At 36.9% G+C, this 26,309-nt stretch overlaps 1 protein-coding gene across 1 annotated transcript in view; it reads left to right on the forward strand.

Moving 5' to 3' along the window:
• Positions 1 to 26,309, forward strand: part of Brinp1 (BMP/retinoic acid inducible neural specific 1) — a 193,134-nt gene that overhangs the window by 110,431 nt on the left and 56,394 nt on the right. Inside the window, exons 3-5 of the mRNA XM_057785369.1 lie at positions 5,171 to 5,361; positions 13,196 to 13,365; positions 16,503 to 16,608. Coding sequence (XP_057641352.1) covers positions 5,171 to 5,361; positions 13,196 to 13,365; positions 16,503 to 16,608 — 467 coding nt within the window. The remainder of the gene's footprint in view (positions 1 to 5,170; positions 5,362 to 13,195; positions 13,366 to 16,502; positions 16,609 to 26,309) is intronic.

A 26,309-nucleotide genomic window follows, 5' to 3' on the forward strand; every position in this document is an offset into this window, starting at 1 on the left:
CTATAGGTTAAGTGAGAAGCACTGACTAAAAAGGTAAGTTGAAGAGTGACTGAAAAAAACACCCGGCCGTGCCCTCTAGCCTACACACAAACATCCACATTCACAAGAGTTTTCTCACAAAGGCTCATGTATACACAGCCAACACACATACAGAATGCATGTTGTAGACTGAAACTTACAACAATGACTAACAATTTAACAGTATAATACATGGACACTCACACAACACATACACACAGATAGATAGATAGATAGATAGATAGATAGATAGATAGATAGATAGATAGATAGATAGATAGATAGATAGATAGATAGACTGGATAGATAGACTGGATAGATAGATAGATAGATAGATAGATAGATAGATAGATAGATAGATAGATGAGTTCTGACAGTAACTGCATGTATTAACTGGGTACCAAATGTTTCCAACTGTTTCCCAGTCCTGTGTTGGAATGACTACAGTCTCATGAGAGATCCAGGGACAGTATATTAAAATAGCCATCCCACAGAAGTCATGAGATAGCATTGTTGGTGTCTGTCTTTCCTCCTTGATATTTATATGGATACACACTCACTTTTTTTTTATATACCCCATCCCTTCTCATTATCTTCCGTATTTGCAAAAGTAACATGCTTTCTGAAATCCCCTCCTCTTTGTATGGTCAAATTTTGTTTCATTCGAAGCTTCAATTTGCACAGAATTTCTGGAGACCCTCCATCCCTTTTCTTCCCTGTCAATATACTATACCAAAAACCTTTCTCTTTGGATAACTTTATTGAAATATGATTAGAGCAACAGTTCACAATTTTTAAATTTTGCTCAGCAGCTAGTCAAGCTCCCCTCCTGTTAATGTCCAGGGGCTCTGTCCATGGTGCTGAGCAGGGTGTCCACACAAGAACTTAGTTCCTTCCTCCCTTTCCTCCTTGATTCCTTTGTAGATTCATTTTTGTATTTTTTGTAATTATCTAATTTTGTACATGTGTATGCATGTAATTATCTAATTATGTACATGTTTATGCGTGTTCATGCATAAAAGTGTGGATCTCTACCCGAGTGCTAACGTCTATTGAGGCTAGTGGCATCTGGTTCCCTAGAGCTGGTATGACAGGCCATTTTGAGTTGCTAATAGGTTTAAAGAATTAAACTCTTGTCCTCTGAAAGAACAGTAAGCTCTCTTGACAGCTGAGCTATCTTTTAAGTTCTATATACAAGCTTTTTAAGTGTACCTGGAAACATGTTTGGGATGTCATTTGCCTTTTCTCCTTACAAGTCTTAACTTCTACTCCATGACAGATTAGTTGGGAATTTGATGTTGGCTTCTTTCTTGTTTACTTCAGAAGAAACATCCATGGTGGGCCCTGGATGGATACCTAGTGAGTGTCCCAAATAATATGGAGGTTGTTAAAGAAGAAATTAACCTTTGCTTTGTTGTTCAGTAAGGGTGGCATTAGTTGTTGGGAACTGTGATCCTAGCTGTGGTGGGTTTCCACGTTCCAGGATAGAGACATGAGGATTAGAAATGTTATGTAGAAGGAACAGATATAACAAAGAAACACGAGTATTGGAAAGATCACTCCGTGCCTCCTGCATACTGAATTCTGAGTTCTGAGTTTATCCATGTTTAAGTTTGCATACACTTTTATACCCCAATACAAAAACAAGAAGAAGACAAAAACTGCTTTAACATGATACAAAGGACAACCAGAACAGTTACTTGCCCCAATACTTGAGACATCCAGTCATTATTTCTTAAGAAAAACATTCTGTTGTTTAGACAGCAAACCTACCCTAGACCAAGAATCCTGAAGACAGCCACTCCCTAGGCCAACCTTCTATTTCAAAGGAACCAGCAGAAGTATGCTTGAACTCTCTGACCTTTAATCAGGGTGGAGTGAATCTACATCTATGGGCCATCTTAATATCTAAACCACCAAGTAACAACACCCTACATCAGGGTAAATAGCCATGGTTGTCAACAACTTTGAATAAGTTAAACTCTCTGACTTTTAGACAAGGTGGAATAAGCTCACATTTTTGGACCTCCACACTTAGTCTTCTATGTCTACATTGGTTCTCTCTCTTTATATTCTCTTCATGTTTACATTAAAAGCATGATGAAGGGGTCAGTTTAGTTACATTACCAGCTTGCTTTAACAAGCTAGCTGAGTGAAGGAAGTTAGCTTAGCATCTTATGTTTAGATAAATATTCATTTTTAGGCATAAAGGAAAGTTCACATGAAAAAGCTATTCACAAAGGTAAATTCTAAATAAAGATGCACATGTGGAACAACATATGATTGGTTTCTGAAATACATGCTTATATACGTATATATTTATTATATATACATATATATTTATTATATATACATATATAAAAATTTATAAGTTTGAAGAATAAGCTACTGAAGAAAGACTCTCTTGTCAGATATAGATTGTAGCTCAACTCACTACATATTGATCATCAATGCTTTAGTAAGTTTATTTACAATTTAGTGACCCAAACTGCAATTTCATCTTACTGTTTGTTAGCAAGCTGGGTGGGTACCGCATACAGCTTTAGACATCCTCTAACTATGCTGGTAAAGATCAGTTTCCCAGTTCATGCAGATGACTAACATTAAGACTCTTTTCCTTTCAAGATCTAAGGCTGTCAGAAACTGTTAAATGGATTCTTTTCTTCTGTTGGAGTTCTTGCTATCTCCCTCCATAAACTTCTTACATTGTGATAGTGAGTCAATGACAAAGAGTGAAGAAGATACTCTGGGATATTATCATCTAATCATGAAGCAATATTCTATCATTTGAATGTTCCTTAGCATAAGCAATATTGCTGAGTCCAGGAATCACTGGGATAAAAATGTAACTTATTTTCTTACTTTGTTACTGGCTTTCCACACTCTTCCCTAGACCTGGACAGTCCTCCTGTTGTATCATCTCATGTCATCCCTCCATCCTACTACTCTTCTACTGTGGCGCTTCTATACTATATACTAATTATATTGATCACTGCCTTTGGTCCTGTCCTTTTCTCCACATGCATAATGTTTTGGACTGTATTTATATTGATAAACACCACATGTAAACTTCAAAATAGAGTAGTCACATACCTTCCTCTCAGATCTGTTCCCCAAAGGCATTGAATACTCAAATTCTTCAGTTTGGCCTGTACAAATTAACTTACAACAATCTACAAGTGCTGTACTTTCTCTGATGATCTGTAGCTTTCATAGGAGAGGAACTGTAGTGTGATCTTGAGTACTCTTTAGTGGTTTGTTGATTACTTTCGGCTGACTTGCATACCTATCTATAATGCCTCATGTTGTCTTGGAATTTGAACTCTATTCAAAATCATAGACAGCAATCATTTATGTAGATATGACTCATAACTGTTCAGGCCCATAAATGTATTTTGTTTTCAGAACTTTTTCCAAACACAAGTTTCTATAAGCCAAGACTCAGATACTACCAGTGAATTATCAAATCTTATTCCAGCCTGATTCTCATACTGTTCTACTTTCTCTTACACTGTCTTCATCTATCTCTTTTATGTGAGAGACAGACAGAGAGAGAGAGAGAGAGAGAGAACTTTTCATTAAATGTTGGTTTTTATTATTTATCTTGCCTGACCTAATAGCCCCTTGGCTATTGTATTTGTCTCTGTCTGTAACCAAGGCAGGCTAGATAGATGGTCATTTCAGGCAACCTGCATAATTGGTAAAAATGGTAAGAGCTATTAGCTCAAAAGAAACCTAGACCAAATCTTATTAAGCCTCTGTTTTGTTTCCTAGTTTGCATCTTTCAAGTTCACTATGAATGTGCCTTTAATGTTTTACAAGTACATACAGGGGATTTTTTTTGTGGAGATAAAGTAATAAAACAATTCTTGTACACCATCCCTGGAAAAAAAGTAATAAAACAATGTTTCACATTAATGTCCTGTAGTTTCAAAAGACATTTTCACCCCATCTTTCATAGACTTCTGATACCAGCAGTAGGAAATAGTGCTTGTTGAATTTTATAGATGAAGAATGATGTACAGAAAAATCAAATGTTTTGTCCATTGTTGTAGCGCAGAATTTGCAGTAGATTGAACAATCCTTACATCCTTAAGTTCAGTGCTTCTCTGTGTTGGTCAATTCTTCATTCAGTGAAGGAGGAGATTCATATTTTCTCCATATGGTATTCATATAATTGCTTGGTTCTTTTCAAATAGTATAAGTTCTGTGAACTCCCATTAAAGCATAGCATTACCATGAATTCTGGGCCTAACACTAACTTTGTGGGATGACTTGGGTGTCTGGTAGTTTTGTGCTTAGATTCTGTTCTTTGTTCCTGTACCAGCCTCCCTCGCTGCCTCTCTTCCTGCTGCCCTTACATATTCTCATCCATTTGCTTCTTCATTCCTCCTTCAAGATTTATTTTAAATCCTGCCTTATGATTAGTGTGTGAGTCTGGGACTAACTAAGAAATTCCTATTTGTTTAATGCATTAGCAATCTAGTGAGAGTGACTGGCAAATAAGTAGGTGGGATTGGAGATTTAATTCATCCAAAAGGAATCAGACATGGATAGTAATCTGCTCTTACAGAAGAAGTGTGATAATTAAAAGAATGAGATTGCTACTCTTGCAGACAATAATGCATGGATATGGTCATCCCAATCATTTTATTACATGTGTATCATGATTATTATTTCATTTAACTCAGTTGTTCCATTTGTTTTTTTTTTTTTTTTTTTTTTGATTTTACCAAGAAACTTCAGGGCCTGTCTGTGGCTCGATTAAGTATCTTAATGATCACAGTGCTTCTCAATGAGCATATGAGGATTATAGCTGCATTTTCTAAAGCAAAATGTCACATAGCAAATACAAAAAGCAATTGTAGAGCTGAGGACACAGTTGTCAATCGAGAGGTGAAGCTAGGAAGATCATGAGTTCAGCATCTGCCAGGGCTATAGTGTGAATTCCATCCTAACTTGGGTGCATGGTAAGATACAATGTGAAAAAAGGCTGAAGGAGCCAAAAGAGCTCCCACAGCACAAACGTCATCTAAAGTGTAACAGTAGACACTCTTTCATCTAGAAGAGATACCTGCATGGAATGGATAAGTGGTCTTTGGCTTATGCTATAAATGAAAGCTGAAGAATGTTGCTCATTTTTCCTGCCTAGGGAGTTTGCCCGTTGGAAGGTGAGGAACACAGCCATAGAGAGGAGAGACCTGGTCCGCCATCCAGTGCCCCTCATGCCGGAGTTTCAAAGGAGCATCCGTCTGCTTGGCAGAAGACCAACCACTCAGCAGTTCATTGATACCATCATCAAAAAATACGGCACCCACTTGCTCATCTCTGCTACATTGGGAGGTAGGTCAGCAGCTACTGGGCCAGGATTCTATCATTTTGTGTCCAGGTTGACAGGAGGATGGGATGCTGTGAGAGTCAAGACATATTAGACTCTATTCCATTCTGTATCACCCCAAACCATGCATTTCCAGAGATGCCAGTTGCCTTGGCTGCTGTGATCATGTCTGAAGAGATAATCCACACCTACATAAAGTCTATTTTGCAAGTATTAACTCTTGTGGAAATACAATTTGTTAGGGATGCTTCATGTGATCATTGTCATCGTTCTTCTGGAGTGGGTTCTAATCTCAAGAAAATTAAATGTCAGGCATTTCTAGGGAATTTCTTTTGTTTAAGTCAATATTAAGGGGTGATATTTGAGGTTAGCATTGTATAACTGGACTATCATATGCATCTTTTGTGGGCTTGGAACAGGTTAACAGGAAAGTAGGCCAATTGCTTTGCTCTACTCAGCCTTACCCATATTCTCTTCTAGGGCAATCCATCTGTGAGAGAATGAGGAAAGGGAGTAGAATGAAACCAATGGAAAGGCAATGGGAACTATGGGAACTGGTGTAAACTGGGGCATTTAGGTTATGTGTCTTGCCTGAATGCATCATTTCATATCCCTCAAGCACAAAGGTGGTTTCTTTTTCTTTTTTTTTTCCTTTAATAGCTAAGTTCACAGTACTTTTTGAAATACTTCAGTGCACCAACACCTATGTAGAGCTGCTGAAATGCACTTAGTTATGGACCTTGTCAGGAAAAAGAATTTAATGTGCTGTTGGACAAAGCGAGGTATGATTGCAACAGGGGTCTTTTCCTTTGGGATATTCAGAATTAGCCTCATGGGAGCAGTGGCACATTAAATCAATGGGTACTGGCTTGATACAGGTGGCAGCGCTTTCTCGGCTAACTCTACACTATTAATTTGTGAGCATGTACACGTTCATAGGTATAGCGTGCGTGCAGGTGGACATACATGTGTTTGCATGTGTATGCATGAACTCAGGAAGTCGACGTAGGTTTGAGCTACTTTCTGTTTCCTCAGATTGTTGGCATATGCTCTCACGCCTACCTATTTACATAGGTTCTGGGAATCCAAACTCAGATAACCATTCTTACACAGCAAGCACTTCACTTGCTGAGGCATGTCCAAGGACACTTTGTGTACTGTTTGATGAATGGAAAATCAGTAATGTGATAACCTGGGGGATATGGGTGATGATTTTGTCTGGAAAAAATTCATTCACAGTAAGAATTATTTTAGCCACTAATTAATGAGGATAGTTTCAGTTTAGGCTTTTTATAATGTCTGTATTTCTCAAAACTACAATTTAAATTCTAATACCTACTTCTATTTTAAAAAATAAAATCAGGCCCTGGAGGAGTTAGAGCTAATTAGTAACACAGCTAAATCAAAAGGTTAAGGTTTCCTGGTATAAAGCCGGAATATTTTTTTAAATTGATTATCAATTATCTCTTTAATCAACTTAGTCACCCATCAAACTACGTATCTACTCCAACAACCAACCGATGAGGAATTGTTTATGTTTCTTGTTAATTAGATATTAAATTAAGTAGGACTTTCCATGTGAAATCATTAGTATAAATTATACTTGATTGTCAGGTGAAAATGAGGTGATTTCCGTAGAGTGTGATACTCAACTCTACACTTTCCTTTGAATGACTCCCAACTCTACTTCACTTGGGAGAAAGGTTGTTACAGCCAATTTGATTTTTTTATTAAAAGTTGTGCTTTTGTCTCAGTCCCTGGAAACCCCAAGTAACAAAAGACGTTTTTCCCTCCATGAAATATATTTTTAATTTCTGAGCGGCAAGGTGATAAATTATTCACAGAGCCTTGTTGCTCTTCTGTTTTTACAACACAATGCTTTAAAATATGCAAAGCATTTGATTGAAATCCAGTGTTGGACAGCAATCCCTTAGTGTTCTCTCAGGCCTCACTGTGAAGGCGCTGAGCACAGAGGGGAAAGAGATTCACTGTTGATCAAATACTATGACTTAGAAAATGTGTAAGATCCTCCCCATGTCATCATTTCACTCATTCACTCATTCATTCATGCTTGGAAAAGTGTTCCTTAAGGGCCTCCTACTGCACTGGGCGGGGGGGGGGGGATGATGGTAGGAGAGACTTGTAAAGAAATGGACAAGATGAGATGTCCTTTTTTTCTTTTCAGAATGAGATGGCCTAATTTGTAGGGTTTTTTGGGGGGGTTTTTTTTTTGGTTTTTTTTTTGTTTTTGGTTTTTCGAGACAGGGTTTCTCTGTGGTTTTGGAGCCTGTCCTGGAACTAGCTCTTGTAGACCAGGCTGGTCTCGAACTCACAGAGATCCGCCTGCCTCTGCCTCCCGAGTGCTGGGATTAAAGGCGTGCGCCACCATTGCCCAGCCCTAATTTGTAGTTCTGCAGCATAATTTTTTTTATCATTTCGTGCCACTCTGCAAATTATCAGTTCCCTGTGCCTCAGTTTCTTCTTCATACCGAGCCATAATAACAGTTCTGCCCTAACACATACTGTGAGGATCGAAAACAAATGTATGTATTAAAAGTCTCATCAAACAGTGGTTGAAGAGAAGAAAATGTTTATCCTCCTGAAACCTAACAAATTATTGCTGTTGCTGCAGTATCATCACTGCTATTATTTAATGGAGCTAACGAACTCGGGAATCTGTGATGGAAACAAAACCCTGTCAGTAGCTAGAAACTCACTTTCCTGCCAGGGTGTCAGTTTCCCAATCTCTACTCAGGGAAGTGAAGAAATATTATTTATTATAGTTTTTTTTTCTCCCTGGGAACTGTGTATTCACAGAGAATAAATGCTTTGATAAACCTTTTGAGGTGTCAAGTAAGTTCCTAAAGGCATAATTAAATAACAAAAGATGAGCTTTGAACTGTCATGTACAGGACAAGAAGAGCATTTGCTCAGCACTTTAGGGAAATAGGAAGGACAGGGAGTGGTAAGCACACATTAGAGCGGGGGAGGGTCCAACAACTAAGGCATTTCCACTGTTCTTTCACTTTTAATGGAAAATGTTAAATTCACAAAAACACTTGATGTGAATGATCGGATGGAGGGTAGTTTAGAGACAAATTCTGTGTCTCGAATTAGATTATTGTAGTTTCCCTTAGTCCCTCTGAAAACCATGTTTTGGTTCAAAGTAGACTGGTTATCTGTAGGATGTGCCTGATTAAATTTGCATGCAGGCTTGAAATATGTGCCCACCTGTTTAAAAGGTACACATGGATTTCTCCCAAGGCTTGACTCTAAGTGACTACCTCTGAGTGTATCTAATAATACAGTCTCGTATACATACAGGTATGATAGATGCATATAGGCTTGTATGTGAACTTTTACATGTATGGACATGTATTACTACATCCCCATCTTTTATCCATGAGGGCTTAGTCTGCTTAGACTTTTGTGTTTTCTTTGTGAGTGTACTTGGTACTCCCCACACTACACACCCAAAAACTCTCATTTGGCTGAGAAGAAGACTGATAATAAAACCACATAGTACCTAAAGAAAGGATGAGGGATGATATAACATCCCTGTGTACAGTCTCCTCAGTCTGTATCCCAGACTGTATCTTCTAGTGATGAAAAGACAGAAGTACAAGCTCCCAGCTTTTTCCATCCTCTGTGTGTCTGAGTCTTGCTTTGTCCCTCTGAGGAAAGATGCTGCAGAGAGTGAGGCGAGGATACTGGAGGACTAGAAGACCGAGAAAAGGCCTGTGTGGGGTGAAGAGGCAATTTGCCGAAATGCCCAAGTGGGAATGCAGCTCTAAACAGCACTTTCTCTTAATATACATGAAATTAAGTCTTAATAATGCAGCAAGAAGTCCATTAACCCCTCTTGATCTGAGGTTTGCTGCTGCCAGCTCTAAGTCCAGAGGGAACAGGCTTGGTTCACCTTCTGTTCTGTAGGCTCCTAAGAGAGTCTGAGCTGACATGTGGAATATTTATTTCCATTGACTCATGGCCTTAACTCCTAGAATTCACTTACCATACACTTCTCTGCCCATCTATTGATGTATCCATTTATCCAATCATCTGTCCACACATCCATCCTCTGTCCATCCATTTACCTGTCAAATGATAACTGAACATGTGTTCTCTGTTGTACCTTAGGAGAAGTATTGGGAACATTAGAAAGATGAATTGGGTGATTCACATTTCCTCTCCCCACCACTGACTGTCCCTGAATCTCAAAGTGTGATTGGATGTAAAGCCATTTCTAAACTAGAACTTTCCAAGCTTAAAAGTAGCATTTCATACTGTCCTACAGGGACTGGGGATTCATGAGGAAATGCAAGTTATGTAGCTTGCTAGAAATTCAGTCATGTCTAGGCTTATATTCTAGTATCACCTTCATCTGGGAAATTTCGGTCTGGTTGCTGATGAAGATAGGTCAATAAATAAGACTGTTAAGCTGAGATGTATCCATATTTATTCATGGATATTCTTATCAACATTTGGTAAGTACACAATCCACGTACACATTCTGCTAAGTGGGAACAACAAGGAACTATTAGAAGAGTGCCAATCTCACAGTATTTCTGCTCTAGTGGAGAGAATAGGCCGTTACTTCAGATGACCCTAAAGAATGAGATAGGTACTGTGTTGCAGAAATAAAGAAAATTGTGCACATAAATGGAAAGTATTCTCAAGCCAGGTAGGGTAAAGAGTGGGAGACAAATAGACAAATTCCAAAAGTAGATAGTAAAAGAACAAGAGGAATGGGTGAATATCATGCAGGGTAGAAAAGTAGAGTAAAAAACATGGGTTCATTTGACAGAGCAGAATAGTCAGCAGTGCGAAAAAGAGGGTTATGTTTGTCAGAGCAGAGTTCTTGACAGTGAGGCAAACGGGTTCATTTTTTAGGTCAGCAACGTCAATATTAAGGTAAAGTGAGGCTTGCTTACTTGAAGAGTGTATGCACAACTGAAGAGGCCAGGTTCTCAGGACTTGTGGCCCATGTTATCTACTGAGGTGTTACATACTGGTTTGCTGTTCTGTCTATATGGCATTTTGCCTTAGTGATTCATCTGGAAAATGGAATGACCTTAAGCTGCTGTCTGCTTGAACCATTTCTGATAATAAGTATAGGACGCAAGCCTAAGTATGAGCCCTATAAGCCATTTCAAATTCTCTCTGAGTATTAATTAGTTCAGGTCTGACTAGTCTAGCTCTGTGCCTTTAAGCACTAGTAACAAAGTAAATCACCCATTCTTTCTCATTTTTTACTTCTACTTTTCACCAATTCATGATAGTTCTCTTCCTTTCCTTCCTCTCTTCTCTCTTTTAATGCTTTCCTTTTATATATTTTTTAAAAAACCTCTTTCAGAGAGATGGTATTTGCTAAGCAAATACTTAGCCACTGAGCTACATCCCAGTCCTGTCCTAACCAGTTATTCAGGGGCTATAATAAACCAGATACACTTTTCAAGACTAAATTTTTGAAAGAAAAAGAAAAAAATGATGGAAATCCATTTAGTAATACAGTTTTCTTAATTTTATTAAAGAAGAGTATCATGTCAACATGGTATCAATAAAAGAAATACTAATAAGAAGTGTTAAATTTTTACTCTAAATCTTTTAGTATGATTCCTCAGCACAGCTCAATGTTTTGCTTGTTTGTCTTTGTGACACCTGTCAGTCCTCAAACAGGGAAATGCCCAGCATGGCCACAGGAATTGAGCTGAATGTACACACTAGGGTGCATTAAGGACAAATGATCTCTTCATTTTGAACCATAGGGTGACACTGGAGGTAATTCCTAAGTGGTTACAAGGGATGTACTTGTGTATGCCAAGTATAGGACTGGCAAGAGGAATTGGCATTAGAGCTGGCCTAGAAAGCTGGGTAAAACAAAAACCAAACATTTAGGAGAGGAAGAGGGCAAACTCCTCTGGAAAGCAAATTGCCTTTTCTTTCTTCAACTCAAAAAGTCATCAGTATTCTAAAAACATTCCAATTGTCCTAGATACCACGTTTGTGTCTCATAGAGTACTGTGAGGTTTTTGTTCTCTAAATATTTTATTTTATTGATTATATGTAATAGTAAATACTATGTCATAGGTAAACTAAAATTATCAAATCATTGTAATTAATAATAAATTATAATTAATTAAAGCACAATATTTGCTGTATGCCATGCAAGATCTAAGCATTTCTCTTAATAGATTTAGTCCTCCTGACGACCCTATGAAGTAGATACAGCTTGTTTCACTATTTTGCACAAGAAGGATCTGAAATCTAAGGGTGATAACTAGTTCCAGTTAAAGTAGGTTAGTCCTAGCATCTGGGTATATAACAACTACTATTAATCAATTAACTTACCTTTTTAATAAGTATTTTTATTTTATTTTTACAGATTCTGCCATTTTGGTGGACATATATGCAAATGAAATATGGTCGTATGTACTCCTCCCTGTCCTCTCCATTTGTACTGTTTCCCCAACCTCTCTCCAACCTTTATCTCTTTGTTTGGTTTTCATTTTTTCTAGTTTTTTGCTCATTTGTTCATTTGTTTTGAGACAAGATCTCACTATACGGTTCTGACTGGCCTGGAGCTCAGTCTTCCTTCAGACTAAGAGATCCACTTACCTTAGCCTCCTCCTGAGTGCTGTGATAAAGGTGTGTCCCACCGCACCTGACTTACCTTTGTGTCGTTTTTTCTTCTTTTCCCACTCTCCTACCCTCCCTCCCCTCTTCACTCTCAGCTTCCATACCTCTCCTCATCTTCCATCTGTGACTTTGTCATTAGGGTGACTGAAGATTGAATTTAGAGCTTGCTCTACGCATTATTAGAATATAATCTACCATTGAACTGAGGTCAGAGCCCAATGCTATTTGACTTTCAAGTGCTAAAATGAACTAAAGACAGTTCTCAATTCCTTTCTCACATTACCTAATTTATTCTTGCTTATAATCCCAAAGAATTTTTGTTGTGGTAATGGTATGTTTGGTTTTTTTTTCTCCTTTTTCACAATTGTTGGTGAGTTGGGGGGGGCTAATAAATTAAGAAATGTAATCATGTTATCTCAGTGGAGAATGGAGTGTGGCAACCCTGTATACTTATTGGCCATAATTAGAGATTCCTTCACAACTTCCACAGAAACAGTTAAGTATATCCAATACCATTATAGCTTGCTAGTGTTATGAATCTTTACATTAATTTCTAGGAAAACTCATGGAATAAATTTATAAATTTATACCATCATATTTCCATCTCTGTAAAATGCATTTCATCCACACCTTAACTCTCTGCTCATTCACTAGTCTTCTGAGGGTTCTCTGTCCATTCCATCTCTCTTCCCACATCAATCCAAGCATTTTGCTATCCACTCTCTTTTCTCATGCCTGCTTATCTATATGTTTCAATAACCTGTCATTTGTCTATCTAAAAAGGGTTGGTTGGAGGAGAAAAATATATGGATGGAAAAGAAATTATTAGAAACAATAGAGAAGAGCAAATGAAGAATTAAATTGTGTTCAGGAAACAAGAAACAAGGAAAGAATATCTATACCAGATTTATCATGAACTTTCATAGAATTAGCAGACATTATCAGATTAGACAACACTCTTGATATGTATAAATAGGTTTATTTGGTAATGAACTCTGGGCTGAACCTTATTTATTGGCCATTGTTCTAATGGAATTTACAGCAAACTCTCCTTTGATCTTTTGCACTGTGTCCTTGATTTTATAAGTGAAGGTTATTTGGACAGGTTCGTTGGAGAGTAAGCCTATTTTCCGCATCCAAGCTCTGGAACCTTTCTTCCCACACTGAAACTAGAGCAAGTTTCCTGATCTTTTTTCCATTCAGGAGAGGAAGCTTTGACCATGTACATGGACAAAAGTCGCCTTGACCGGAAGTCAGGGAATGCCACTCAGAGTGTTGAAGCTTTGCACCAGCTTGCATCATCCTATTTTGTCGACCGTGATGGCACCATGAGAAGGCTCCATGAGATCCAGATATCAACTGGAGCGATCAAGGTATGGCTTGAGGGTTCACTTTGATTCTCAATTCAACAGAGCCATGATATAGACATTCTGAGAGCAGATAACAAACAATTCTTTGCTTCACATCAATAAATGTACCCCATTTCCTCCCAACCAACCATTCTGATGGATACTGCAAGCTGATCTCTGAAAAGAATGAGTGTCTTCATTAGGGTGACCCTATGTAGTGACTTATTAATACGTCTGGCTATGATTGTTGCAGAATTATTCATACCCCTACCAGTCTCTGTTAAATCACTGGGTTTTTATTTGTGTGTGTGTGTGTGTGTATGTGTGTGCATCCATGTGTGAGCATGTGTGTATGTGTGTGAGAGAGAGTAAGTAAGAGAAAGAGAATGGCTATCCACTCACCACTCCAATTGAAGAGGCTGAGTTTAAGAGTAAATAATTTCCCCCAAGATCATAGAGGTAGCAATAATAAGATTAGTGAGCCCTAATGATCAGTTTATATAGTGTTTATGATTTTTATCCATTCTCATCACCTATTTTCTAGATTACAAAGCTGTGGTCCACAGTTTGGACCGTTTTTCTCAGATATATTTGTGAGAGTATCCTAATAGGAACTAAAATGCTACTCTCTAACCTGGGAATCAGGGAACATTTTCTGGAAAATGGTGGTAGTAAATATTTCAGATCTGGGGGCCTTTGGTTGCTACTTCTCAGGTGTGTCACAATCACATAAGAACAGCCATGGACAATGCATATACAAGAATTGTGATTGTGTCCTGATAAATCTTTATCTACACAAGTGAACACTTGGGCACACTGCTCACTGAGCCATGCTGTTTTGCACCAACACCTCCCAATAGAACATTCAGAGATGTATCTCTGTCTGTGCTGACCACAAAGTAGCCTTTAGTCACAAGTGATTATCGAACACTTGAATATGTCTAGCAAAAATGTCCATTTGTAAGTTGATTCAATTTTAACTGATTCAAAGTCAAGCAGACATGTTGGTTATAAAAGCATTGAATTTAAAGTCAGTGGCTTAGCGTACAGGAAATTTAACATTCATTTCCAGGACAGTGAGTTTAGAGATGACCTCTATAAAGAAAGTGTGGGAGGACATTCTTGAAATAAAGGATTAATTCGTCAGAGGATTTTTTTTTCCTGTCCTAAATTTTCTTAAACTAGATTATGCCTGTAATTTTCTTCTATATCTTCACTCTAATTTCTGAATAAAATGTGGCTCTTGCCTCCTATTAAGAATCCTTAAGACATCTCCAGGGAAACGGGACAGAGGGAAAGGTCAATTTAGACTCGGGCAACTGGCATCAGATATTGATCACTAGAAGATAAACCTTGGAGAGTAGGAGGTCATGACTGGGGATGAAGGTAGTAAGGTGAGAAATAAATCAGACTGACAAACAAACAAGCAGCTTATTCTAGAAAAATAAATAGCTATGTTTGGGGGATTATGCTGTTAAGGAGCTTGGAATCAGGAGACAGATCTTTATGAAGCCATCAGAGCCGGGGAGCTGCAAAGGCCTGGTTTTCATTATTACCAGAATGTTCTCTGGCCCTAGATGGAGTGAAGAATTGAGATATTTAAGTGCTGTCAGGAGATAACCTTTTTCTGAGCCTCCTGGAATGTGTAACCCGCCTCTTGAGGAGGGATTTCTTAGAAAAATTGCACTGAAGCCTCTCAATGAGCCATTTTTACACTAACCCTGGCTTCTCCACTCAATTTGGCCCTGGAAAGTTTTTGCCATTTCTTACCACTGTCTCAGGACAGATAAACTACAATTTGCCTCACCGTCAGATTTTTTGAAAGTCAGCCTAGGACCCATAGGATATTTATAGTAAAATAACTTAGTGGTGTTAAGTCTTACTCAATAAGAAGTATTCTGTTATTTGGCACAAAAGGAAGGAAGTATTTTTTTTTCTAAAAGTGCAATTATCATTAATTGATTGATTGTATCCTAAATACAAAGTACATAAAAAATTATGACCCCTTGGGCATGCAAGGAGGCTCAACAAGTAAAGGTACTTACTGGTGACCTGGTGACTCGAGTTTTATCCCCACTCCACATGTAAAGTTGGAAGGAGAGAACAAGCTCCCCAAAGTTGCCCTCAGGCCACTGTATTCATTCTGTGGGATGTATGGTCCCACTTGAAAAGTATGCACAAGTATACAGGTGCACATACACACATAATGATAATACAATGATAATAACAGTTTGAATATATAATATCTTTACCTCTTTAAATAAGAGTATTGCTAACTTTACACAGAGGGAAACTGGAGACCAAGGAAGGGAAAGACACATGAGTAGGGTTTCCCTTGTGGAAAATGACGGAGAAGTTACGTTTGGCTTTCCCACAAGTGAACTTTCCCTCAGGGGAGGTTGTGCATTTAGAGTTGAGCACAAACTCTAGCACAGCTCCCAAGAATGGTGAGTAAAGGGATAAACCCTTCAGTTCAAGCATATATTAAATAGATATTCCTTTTTGTTACCACCTAGAACCTTGGAAGACAAAGTCACAAATACACAATAGAATTCAGATTTATTTTAACCCTGCAGTGTCGCTGATTGCTGTTACTGCTGAACTTTCTTTGGAAAAATGGAGACAGTTGTACTTTTCTTGCCTGACAATAGTGCCTATGTACGTATTGCAATTTATAGAGATATTTTGTCATCAACTGGCTATTTTGAACACTCCCTGTGCCAGGCACTTAGAGTCTTCACATGTGTCCTTCAGCCTCCCTGGAAGACAATGATAGCTTGAGTTTGCTGACACTTAGAGGAGTTCCATAAGTGACTTCCTTATGCCACACAGCAAATAAACGGCCAGCTTGGAACTAATGATAGTTTTTCTGATTCTGAAACTGGGCTTTAGAACTGTATCACTGTGCGCTAATGTATTTGCTCATATAACATTTAGTGTGACCTCATGAAGTGAGAGCTGGTGGCCGATAGTGGACATTATGGACTCAATCTGTGTTTGTGTGATCATACTTGCTGTCCAGTCTGCTTAATATGAGCCACACACAGTTCCAGACCCAGTGCACACATTCTGGAGACATGTCAGGTGTGGAATCACTTCTTAGGATCTGCTATAGGCCAGTACTCCTAGCTAACACTTTTCTCACTTAATGTCCACGCTAGGTCACAGAGACACGCACTGGGCCTTTGGGCTGCAACAGCTATGACAATCTGGACTCTGTGAGTTCTGTCCTCCTGCAAAGCACGGAAAGCAAACTGCATCTTCAAGGTAGGAAAGTGTTGCGAAAGGGGCGGTGCTGGGGGTGGGCGAATGATAACAGTTCAGAGAGGATGAGGAAGATGAGGCGCATGGAGAAGAGAAAAGGGGAGGAGGGGCAGAAAGCAATGAAAATTTGAAATATGGAAATCAGATGGCTGTGATGTGATACACAAGAATTTTAACATATATAGAGCTTTAAAACTCATGGTTATTAATTAGTTTTCAGATAAAAAATATGGAAGTGTGAGCTCTATCTGATTATTTTGATAAAAATGTTTGAACAGTATTATTTATAGATGCCTGAAGTCCCAGACGTACTATATATTAAAGTTTTATAACTTATCATCTGTATTTCTTCCTTATTGATTTGATTTAGAGTGTGTTTTGTAGACATTTAAATCTCAAAAAAAAAGAATATTTTATAGAATGTGTTATTCTCTGTAATTTCTTCCTTTATTGACTCATAATTTTAAATAAACACATACATACACACTTTTAGCAGTGTTAAAAATCAAAAATGCTCACTACTGACTGTATGTAGGAAGATATATTTGAACAGGACCTTTAATACCATAACCGTTATGGGGATTTGATGTAGGAGGTTCTTTTGTCTGTCTGTTGCTTTCATTGGTTAATGAATATAAAACTGCTTTGAGTCTATCGCAGGTTGGAACAGAACTAGGCAGGGAAGACTAGATTGAATTATGGGAGAAAATAATTTGATTTTTGTAAAAGTTTCTGTTCATTCAGCATATGTCAAATTTAGATTAGTAAATTTATCTTATTTATTTCAGTATGAGAGAGAGGAAGGGATTTTTAGGTAGAAAAATATATAACAGTACAGATGATGTTGTTATTATAAACAATATATATATGTCTGTATATATATATATATAATTTCTTTTATGTTTTGAGTCTATAGTACAACTACATCATTAGCCCTCCCCTTTTATATATATATATATATATATATATATATATATATATATATATATTAAAAACTATTTAACCATCTGAATTTTCCACGTGTAAAGTAAAAGCGAACTATGTCACATCTCTAAAACATATTATTAGACCAATAGTGAAATGTTATTTATAAAGAATTTTGTAGAAAAAATGATTTGGCATTAATTAATAACTGCAAGATTTCTCACTCAATATGACTGATCTTAACAATATAGAAGAAGAAAAGTACTTCTGTAAGGAAATACTGAGATGTCAAAAGAGCGTACTTTTGGAGAGTGACATCACATGCTATTTTAAGCTTCTAGTTGCCTTTTCAACTTTCCTTCAATGATCACATATCAATTTTACAGTCAGGAAAATATCATATGCTTTAACGTTGTGGAGACAAAATCATAACCTTCCCAAAAAGTATATGATAAAGATGATTTTGAGTGTCAGTGGGAAGAACTTGGGTTGAAGGCAGGCATTAGGCTTATTAGAGCCTAATAGAACTTTTTCAGTGTTCTGGTATCTTGACAATTCTGTGGTTCACGTACTTCTTGCAGACAATAATTGAAAAATAGTGTAAACAGTGCTTAATAGTGTCACTGGGAATCCTTAATGAATATAACCTGGAGAAACTTGTGTCAATATGATGGTTTAATGTTTAAACAAGTTTACACACACACACACATAACATCTCAGATACTTAGAAAAAAATCTAAGGGAATTTACTATTCCCTTTAGTAAAGAAAATAATAGGTATGATGAGTTCATAAAAGGAAATGGCAACAAGGCATAGCCCATATGCCTTAGGTGTACTAGAATTTTCAGCATCTTAGTTCAGGTGATACCTATAGGAAATCTTTGGAATGATACTTAAGATTATAATCCAGGCAGTTGAATGCCAGTGAGTGTGCTGTCACTTGCTGTGCAAGCTGAGGGTACACAAAACTATAAATTACAATTATAATAAACTTAATAAGGGAAATCAGATGTTACTACCAAGGACAATTTTGATGTTTTCATGACACTGAGTCTAATTAAGTGTGAATCCAATAAAGCTTAAGGTTTAATAATTTTTCACCTATGCCCTCACATTTTCTTTTTCAAATTATGTATGGAACTCTATTTCCAATAACTTTCTTCCTTTTCAACACCATTCTGTATAAGATCCTGCCATCTAAAACCTGGGAATCCCATGGGTAACATTACTAGAAAGCTGCTCTTCCTACGGGAATAAATTGACAGCCCCTTTCTCTAGATTGATCAGAGCTCAGCTGAAGGATTAGATTCGTATGCAAGTATTTCATATTAAAAATGGTGTTGAGAAACTGGAGTGTCTGGAGAAATGCCTCAAAAAGTAAGAAAGAAGGTTTACTTGAAGCACAAAGGATTTGCCTGCAAATATTTGAAGCACTGACTTACAGAAAACAGTTATCTTCATTAATGTGAACAGACTGTACCAGGCTTAATGCGGTACAAAAAAAAATAGTAGTATCCTGGATTTAGCACATTGTAAAATGAACCTTTCTTCTTTTTATGGTCCCAAAGAATCAGAGCCAGGATTTCACACCTGTGAGATACATGCGATGTCACTGAGCAAGACACTAAGTCTTATATGGCATGCTCAAGGCACATTCCTGCCCAAACATAGAGTGTGCTACTTGCTGATGCAGTGGCTTCCTGTTAGTGAAGAATTACAAGAAGATATTTGGTAGAAATTTTGTATAAATTATATAAGCATTATTCAGTTGAGTTGGGTCATTTTAAGAGGATTTTAAGTCTTTTCTAAAGGCTGATGTTGACGTATATAAAAGTGATGAATCATCAAATCTTATTGAAATTTGGCTCAAATTCAAAACTAGACGGTATATCTGAACACTGATGAGCCTAAGTCAGTGTATTTACATCTGATTCTATATATCCCTATAGCTTCTATATATATGTCTATATATGTTTTATGATTAAGTACAATGTGTTTATGTAGTATGACCTGTGGGATTATGTCACAGTATATTTATGTATGTATGTATGTATCTATGTATAGACATATAGACATATGTATGCACATATAGACATATACATATTATTCACAAATCATTTCAGTTGTAAGGTAAGCAATATGAAAAACAGAGATCAAGAGTAACATGGGTTCTACTTCAAGAAAACGTATTTCTCACAGAGATGCCTAAAAACACCAGCAATAAATGTAGTAGATTTTAACAGAGAAGATGTTACATGATATCAGATTATGAGTGGTGTTTTTTGGTTTTGTTTTAATTTTCTTTTGTTTTTTTAAGACAGGGTTTCTGTGTAGCTTTGGTGCCTGTCTTGAAACTGGCTCCTGTAGACCAGGCTGGCCTTGAACTTACAGAGATCCACCTACTTCTGCCTCCTGAGTGCTGGTATTAAAGGCATGTGCCATCATAGCCCATCAGATTGTGAGTTTATGGAGGATTATTCCTGTGAGAAATATACACAGTATGAGATCTGAAGGATAAGTGGGAAGGCAGGGAGGGCATAGATGGAGAGACCAACAGAAGAGTCTTCATAAAGGAGCATTCAGGATATTAAAGTCTTATGAGATTAAAACAGAAGGTTCAATGGTGACAAAAACACAGTGTTTAAAAGTCTATGCAGTTTCTGTTTCATATGATGACCTGAGCATACATTTAAGAGAAGTAAACATCCTGGAAAACTTTTTAAAGAAGTATTGCATGAAGAGAGCTGTATTGTGGAAGGTTATTGTTTCTCTGTATTGGCCGAGAAACGGAGATGAGATTCGTGACAATTGGGGCCATTGAGTTCAGAAAATGAGATGGAGAAACAGACCAATTACGGAGATATTTAGGAGGCATTATGACCCAGGTTCAATAAAAAGACACTGAAGCATTTAGATAATGAGTCAATGGAATGTTGGCATGCTATGGAGAATATGGACAGATAAACATCTGTGATTCAAGGCAATATGTATTGTAATAAGAAGAGTAAAAGTAATACATAACATTTTGGGGATTTGGGATAAAAGGAGGTTGTTCCTATCCTCTGTCGTGGGGAAGGAGTCTTACAAAAGATGTCAAAGGGAATCAAAGGATTTTCTTACAAGACAGAAGACTATCTCATGACATTTGAATAAGCTGTAATTCTAGAAAACTTCAATATAAAAAGAAAGACTGAAATGTGAACATATTAATGTTAAAACTCTTTTTGATAAAATATACTATTAATAGAGTGTAAATGTTAGCAACACAATGCATGAAAAATGTTATTATATAAAATGTGTAAAGAATGTATGTATAATAGAATATTCTAATAGGTAATTAGCCTGGCAAACAAAGGAAATGGCTAAAACAGAGATGCAAGTACTTCACAGACAAGAATCTCTAGGCGATGAGCATATGAAAAGATGATTGCTTACCAGGAAAATGTATATAAAAATCATTATCTAATACCAGTGCCTAACACTCTCTGTCACAAATAAAAAAAGACTGACAGTATCAAAAAATAAGAACTGAAGGCATGGGCGCTTACACACATTGCCGGGCGAAGCGTAAATTAATGGCAATAGTTTTGGGAAACTCTTGATGATTTGTGCTAAAAATTGCATATGTCCTTTGGCTGTGACCCAGAAATTTCAGCTCCTAGGGATGTGCCAAGAAAAATGTGTCCAAGTTCACAAAAAGTCATGAATGTTAAGAGCAAATTCATTCAAAATAGCAAAAGAAAAAAATAGAAACCATTAAAATGTATGTCCAGCCACAAGAAAATAAATACATTCATATCACAAGCCCCCACAGCAATGAGAAATAGCATATTACTGTTTTGTGCAGTGTCGCACAGATCTAACACTGAAAGAGAAAAAAAAAAACAGATACAAAATGTATGCGTGCTATATGATTCTCTTCCTCTGCTGGCCCGAACCTGTAAAAATCACATAGTTTTAAACACGCAAGAGAGAATGGAAGCTTTAGAGAAGATAAATGCTGCAAATCACTAAAATAGAATGAATGGGGTTCCTTGGACTACCTAGTTTTACCTGGGTGTGTTTGCTTTGAAAATCCATAGAGTTAAGCACACATTATTTATATGTGTGCATTTCTATATATACATTATGCATTTATTCAACATTTATTTAATATTTCACTCCATCTTGCCACTTCTGCAAAGAGGAACTGTAAATAGAGTGGAGACACAGAAGAGAGTTCAGGCCAGCCACAGTCAGATCATATGGACTGAGGGTAGCTGAGACGGTACTAACTAAAGTTATCATGTATTTAGTCTTTTGGGGACCATACCAATGTACTTTTGTTAAAAATAATGTTTGTTTCTTGATATTTTGAATTAATATTTTTACTTACTTTATTATTTGGGGCTTTTATTCCTCACAGGGTTCTCATGATAAAGGTAAAATAATATTCTTGTTTTGCAGGTGAAAGAACTAAGTTTCATTGATCTTGCTCAATAAGGTTATGAGTTGGAATTTTTATTAGACTCACTGACCTCATGGCTCCTTCTCAAAATAATGAAGTTTTACATTCTTCTCTCTGTCTATTCATTCCTTTGAACAAGGCTAGGATGGGAGATACTGCAGGAGTTGACTTGGGAAGACTAAAGACGAAATAGACACTTTAATGACCTTTCACTCTATGTGATGCAACGTAAAGTGGTCAGGGAAACAGAGTACAAAGAGTCTGGAATAAAAAAATCAAATCAGGGTTGGAATCAGAGATTAAAAATGAGTGAAAAGATGATAGAAGAATTAGAGGCTATTAGTAGTCATAGCAGCAAAAGCTAAATTATCAATAATAAGAATAATGGTATAATGATAACTTCTTATTTTGTGATTCTCGTCTCAAGAAGCCCATCACATGTTTTGCCAACATGGTGATGTAATTTAATGTAATTACCATCTGGTGAAGTATAAAAATAAAATCACTCAGCCTCTGCCGCTCAATGATGTGGACATGGAGGCAGACAGAATATCTATCTAAAAGTTGTGGACAATGTCGAATTTTATCTATTTGGAAATTCAAACATTTATTTAACACTTTTAATTGAGCATCCACTATATGTCAAATACAGTCCAACAACTGGGAAGAAAGCATCAAATGAGCTGCTTGCTGTGTTGTTTTAGAGCTTTTGTTCCGTGTGTGGACAAAGTGGAAACAGGGAATAACAAATACTCAAAGAATGTCTTTTACTCACACTCAGAGAGCACATGGGAACTTTTTTCTTTTTTTTTAGAATGCAGGCCACAGAAAAGGTTTCTGTTTAAATTTGGCATGGATAAACTGATAAACCATTGCAAATATAGGGAAACTAACTTAACCTGGTTTGTTGTTTAAATGGATCGCAATGGCTATTGGATAGAAAAGATTGTTCAAGATGAAAGCATACGCAAGGACAGTAATTTGGAGGCTAGTTTACCTATTAATGTATGAGAAGGTGGTGTCTGTGATAGTTACAAAGAATTCAGTGAGTAGTTAGAGGATTTGTGGACATATTTTTAAAAATATGCTGACAATGTTTGGAAATGGATTAGAAAAAGCTTATAAAAGAGCAGAAAGAATCAAAAGTGATCTCGAAGTTCAGAATAAGTCCTTATAATGATTTTGCCACTTTAAGAACATAGCAAGTCTGTATGAGGGATATTTTAAATGAGCTTTGAGGAATTAAAGTTGAACTCAAAGTTGACTTATTTATTAAATAAACAAACGAAGATGGACAGTGGGTATTTAGAATGTCAGAGAAGGAAAAGGAAGTTAAGGTATCATAATCTAAAAAGACTGGAATTGTACAAGGTTGTACTGTGAGCAAATATAACTATAAAAAAGGAATACAATTACTATTGAGTCACAGAAAATTTAACATACATAGGTTGGGATGGATGTTTAGATATGATGATGGGGAAGGAGAAAAAAGAAGAGTAGGAGAAGAAGCAACAATGTAAGGGAAAATGTGAGCTGGGTGGAATACTCAGGGGGAGAAGAGCTTACTTTTTAAGTACAAAGACTTGAGTTCAATCTTGAGAAGCTATATATAAGCGAAAATGATTGATGCGATTTCACGAGCTTGTAATTTCAATCGTGGGGGGTGAACAAAAGAGGAAATCTGAGGTTTACTTGGCCTTTTAATCTAGTGCAGTGTATTAGACAAATTCCAGGATATTGAGAGACCTTATCTAAGAAGAAACAAAATTGGGTGACAACACCCAAATCCATTTAGTTGTGTGCTTCTTGTGCAAACACACAGACATACACACACACACACACACACACACACACACACACACGAGAGACAGAGAGACAGAGACAGAGAGACAGACAGACAGAGAAACAGAAAGTAGTAGCTATTCAGGAAGGCAGGAATCAGAGAGTTCAGTATCACAAAGCCAAGTAAGGAAAGATTTTGAAAAATGCTTCAGTGGGAAACTGTGCAAGGCTGAGGATCTGAACTATGTAGGAACATACATAAACAGATACCCAGAACACATTGACCAGCCTGTCTAGCTGAAAGAGTAAACTCCAAGTTAAATAAGTATCTAAAAATATAAGATGTTAATGGAATTAAGAAATACATCCTACCTTCAAATTCAGGGTTCCATATGTGCCTGTGTGGTCAAACATGCCTGTACACAGATGCATACACATAAACACAAACAACAAACAAGTATGTTTTAGTTTTAAACACAGACGGTGTTGAAATGTATGAAATAATGCTAGTATAAAACTGAAGAGAACTCTAAAATTAATATTGGATGAAGCAAAAGAAAGTATATGTAATCTTATGGAGAAAGATTTCCTTGTATTTACATAGTGAGATTCTGAGTATGACAAATTTTCATGCAAATTACAAAGGACTATTGCATTTAGCCCTGGAGTATTTTTGATTGTGGTGTCAAGTGATTTTTTTTTTTATCCTTTAATGCAGAATCAACAAAACCTTTATTTGGCTATGAAGATCATTCTGTACACAGGGAAAGATTGATGATCTAGGCATTAGCAAGTGATTGCAGGATCAAAGTTGAGCATTCAAGAGTAACTGGCATTTTGTGCGTAACTGGAATCATCTAACATAGATAGATGATGCTGTCCACTCTGAATTGAGGAAAAGGAGAAAATGGGTTCCTGTGTGGGAGAATTTATAAATGTGAAATGGTCAACGTTTTGCTGGACTTCTTGATTATTCTTCATAGGATTTAAGTTGCTTGATTTCAGGTTGTATCATCTCTGTAGTTGTATTGCTGCTTAAAACTGATGGTTTGTCAGTTTAGTTGGCAAGGTGTTCTTTTCATAGTGTACATAAAACAATGGTAGGTTTTACAATGAATGGCATCTTAGAAACAATGACATATTCTATTTTAAATCCCAGGGAAAAGGGAGTGTAGTTATTATCATCTTCCATTTGTAATAATGGAAAATAAATAGAAGGAGGGTGAAAGTCACGGTATGTGAAGCTGGATCATGATGATGAGTGCCGGCAACTCATCTAGTTTCTGATCAGACTTGATGACCCATCCCCTTCCAGCAGCCAGTGTGGTCTTCGCAAAATCTCATCAAGTGTAGCTGCTTCTCTTTTCAAGCCCTTGCATGCTTCTTTGCAATTTTTTTCATGAAGAAGATGTTACTAATATGACTCCCGTTAAAGCATTTAATTGCTCCTTTGTAAAAATAGTCTCTCTCTCTGATCCCAGGACAAACTATGGAGTCTTTATAAATATTGTTTAGAAATATGATTTGGGTGAACAATAAATGAAACGATGACTGAATGAACAAGCCAATTAATCCATATTATTTTTGCTTTCTACCATATTATAATGAAATATATTTAATCCAATGACCTCTTGCTGATTATATGTGGGATGTCAGCACTATACTGCTCTGCATGGACAGCATCCTTTGTATGCTCATGTGTGTGTGTGTGGGGGGGGGGATATGTTCAGAGATAGTGTTCACTGTCCAGTTCTCGTGGGCAACCTCAGACAAGGGCATTGCCCTAGCTAACAACTTGTGGGAATGTATCCTACACCTCACATTGGAATATTCATTTTAAATTCTGACTTTGGAAGCAGTATTATCCACCTTTGTATGATACTTCCGTTCAAATTTTTGTTTGTTTTTTACTTATAATTTTTATGAGTCTATACAACAGTAACCTTTGTTTTTTAATCATTCTCCCCACTTAAACCATGCCATACCTAGAATCCCCATATGTGCTTTCAAATCACTGAGATTTTTCTCTCAAAGAGATCTCTCCTTTCTTCCTGCACTGATATGCTGTCTAATTTTGCTGCATCTTCAGAGAAAGCCATCTTGCTTTGTTTGCCTCTCATTTCTATAGCTGCAACTTTGTCTATTGCCCTTAAACAATAGTTTATTTCAAGAAAAGGCCTGAACCGAGAAAAAAAAGTGAAATCCATCATCAGCTCTTCCCTTGGCATATTAAGTGACATCAGACATTTAAGGCAGCCTTTCGATCGCTATTCCTCATGTACTTCATATTGTTTGCGGGTAACTTATACCTTTTCTTTACTTATCTTTGCATCCTCCATGACCTATTTCCTTGGCTGATACCAAATACTTATTAGAAGTATGGTGAATAAATGCTTGTAAGTTAGTCTAAGTGTCCTTAATACATATTCTGTTGCAAAACAGTGAAAATTTCACTGCTATAATCTTTTCAAAATCATCTAGTTAGTAACAGAGACAAAGTTAATAGGAGAAATATTTTAGCTTAGACTTTAGTTTTTGTGATGCTGTTTT

Source organism: Chionomys nivalis, chromosome 11 (assembly GCF_950005125.1).
Source record: "Chionomys nivalis chromosome 11, mChiNiv1.1, whole genome shotgun sequence".
Taxonomy (NCBI): domain Eukaryota; kingdom Metazoa; phylum Chordata; class Mammalia; order Rodentia; family Cricetidae; genus Chionomys; species Chionomys nivalis.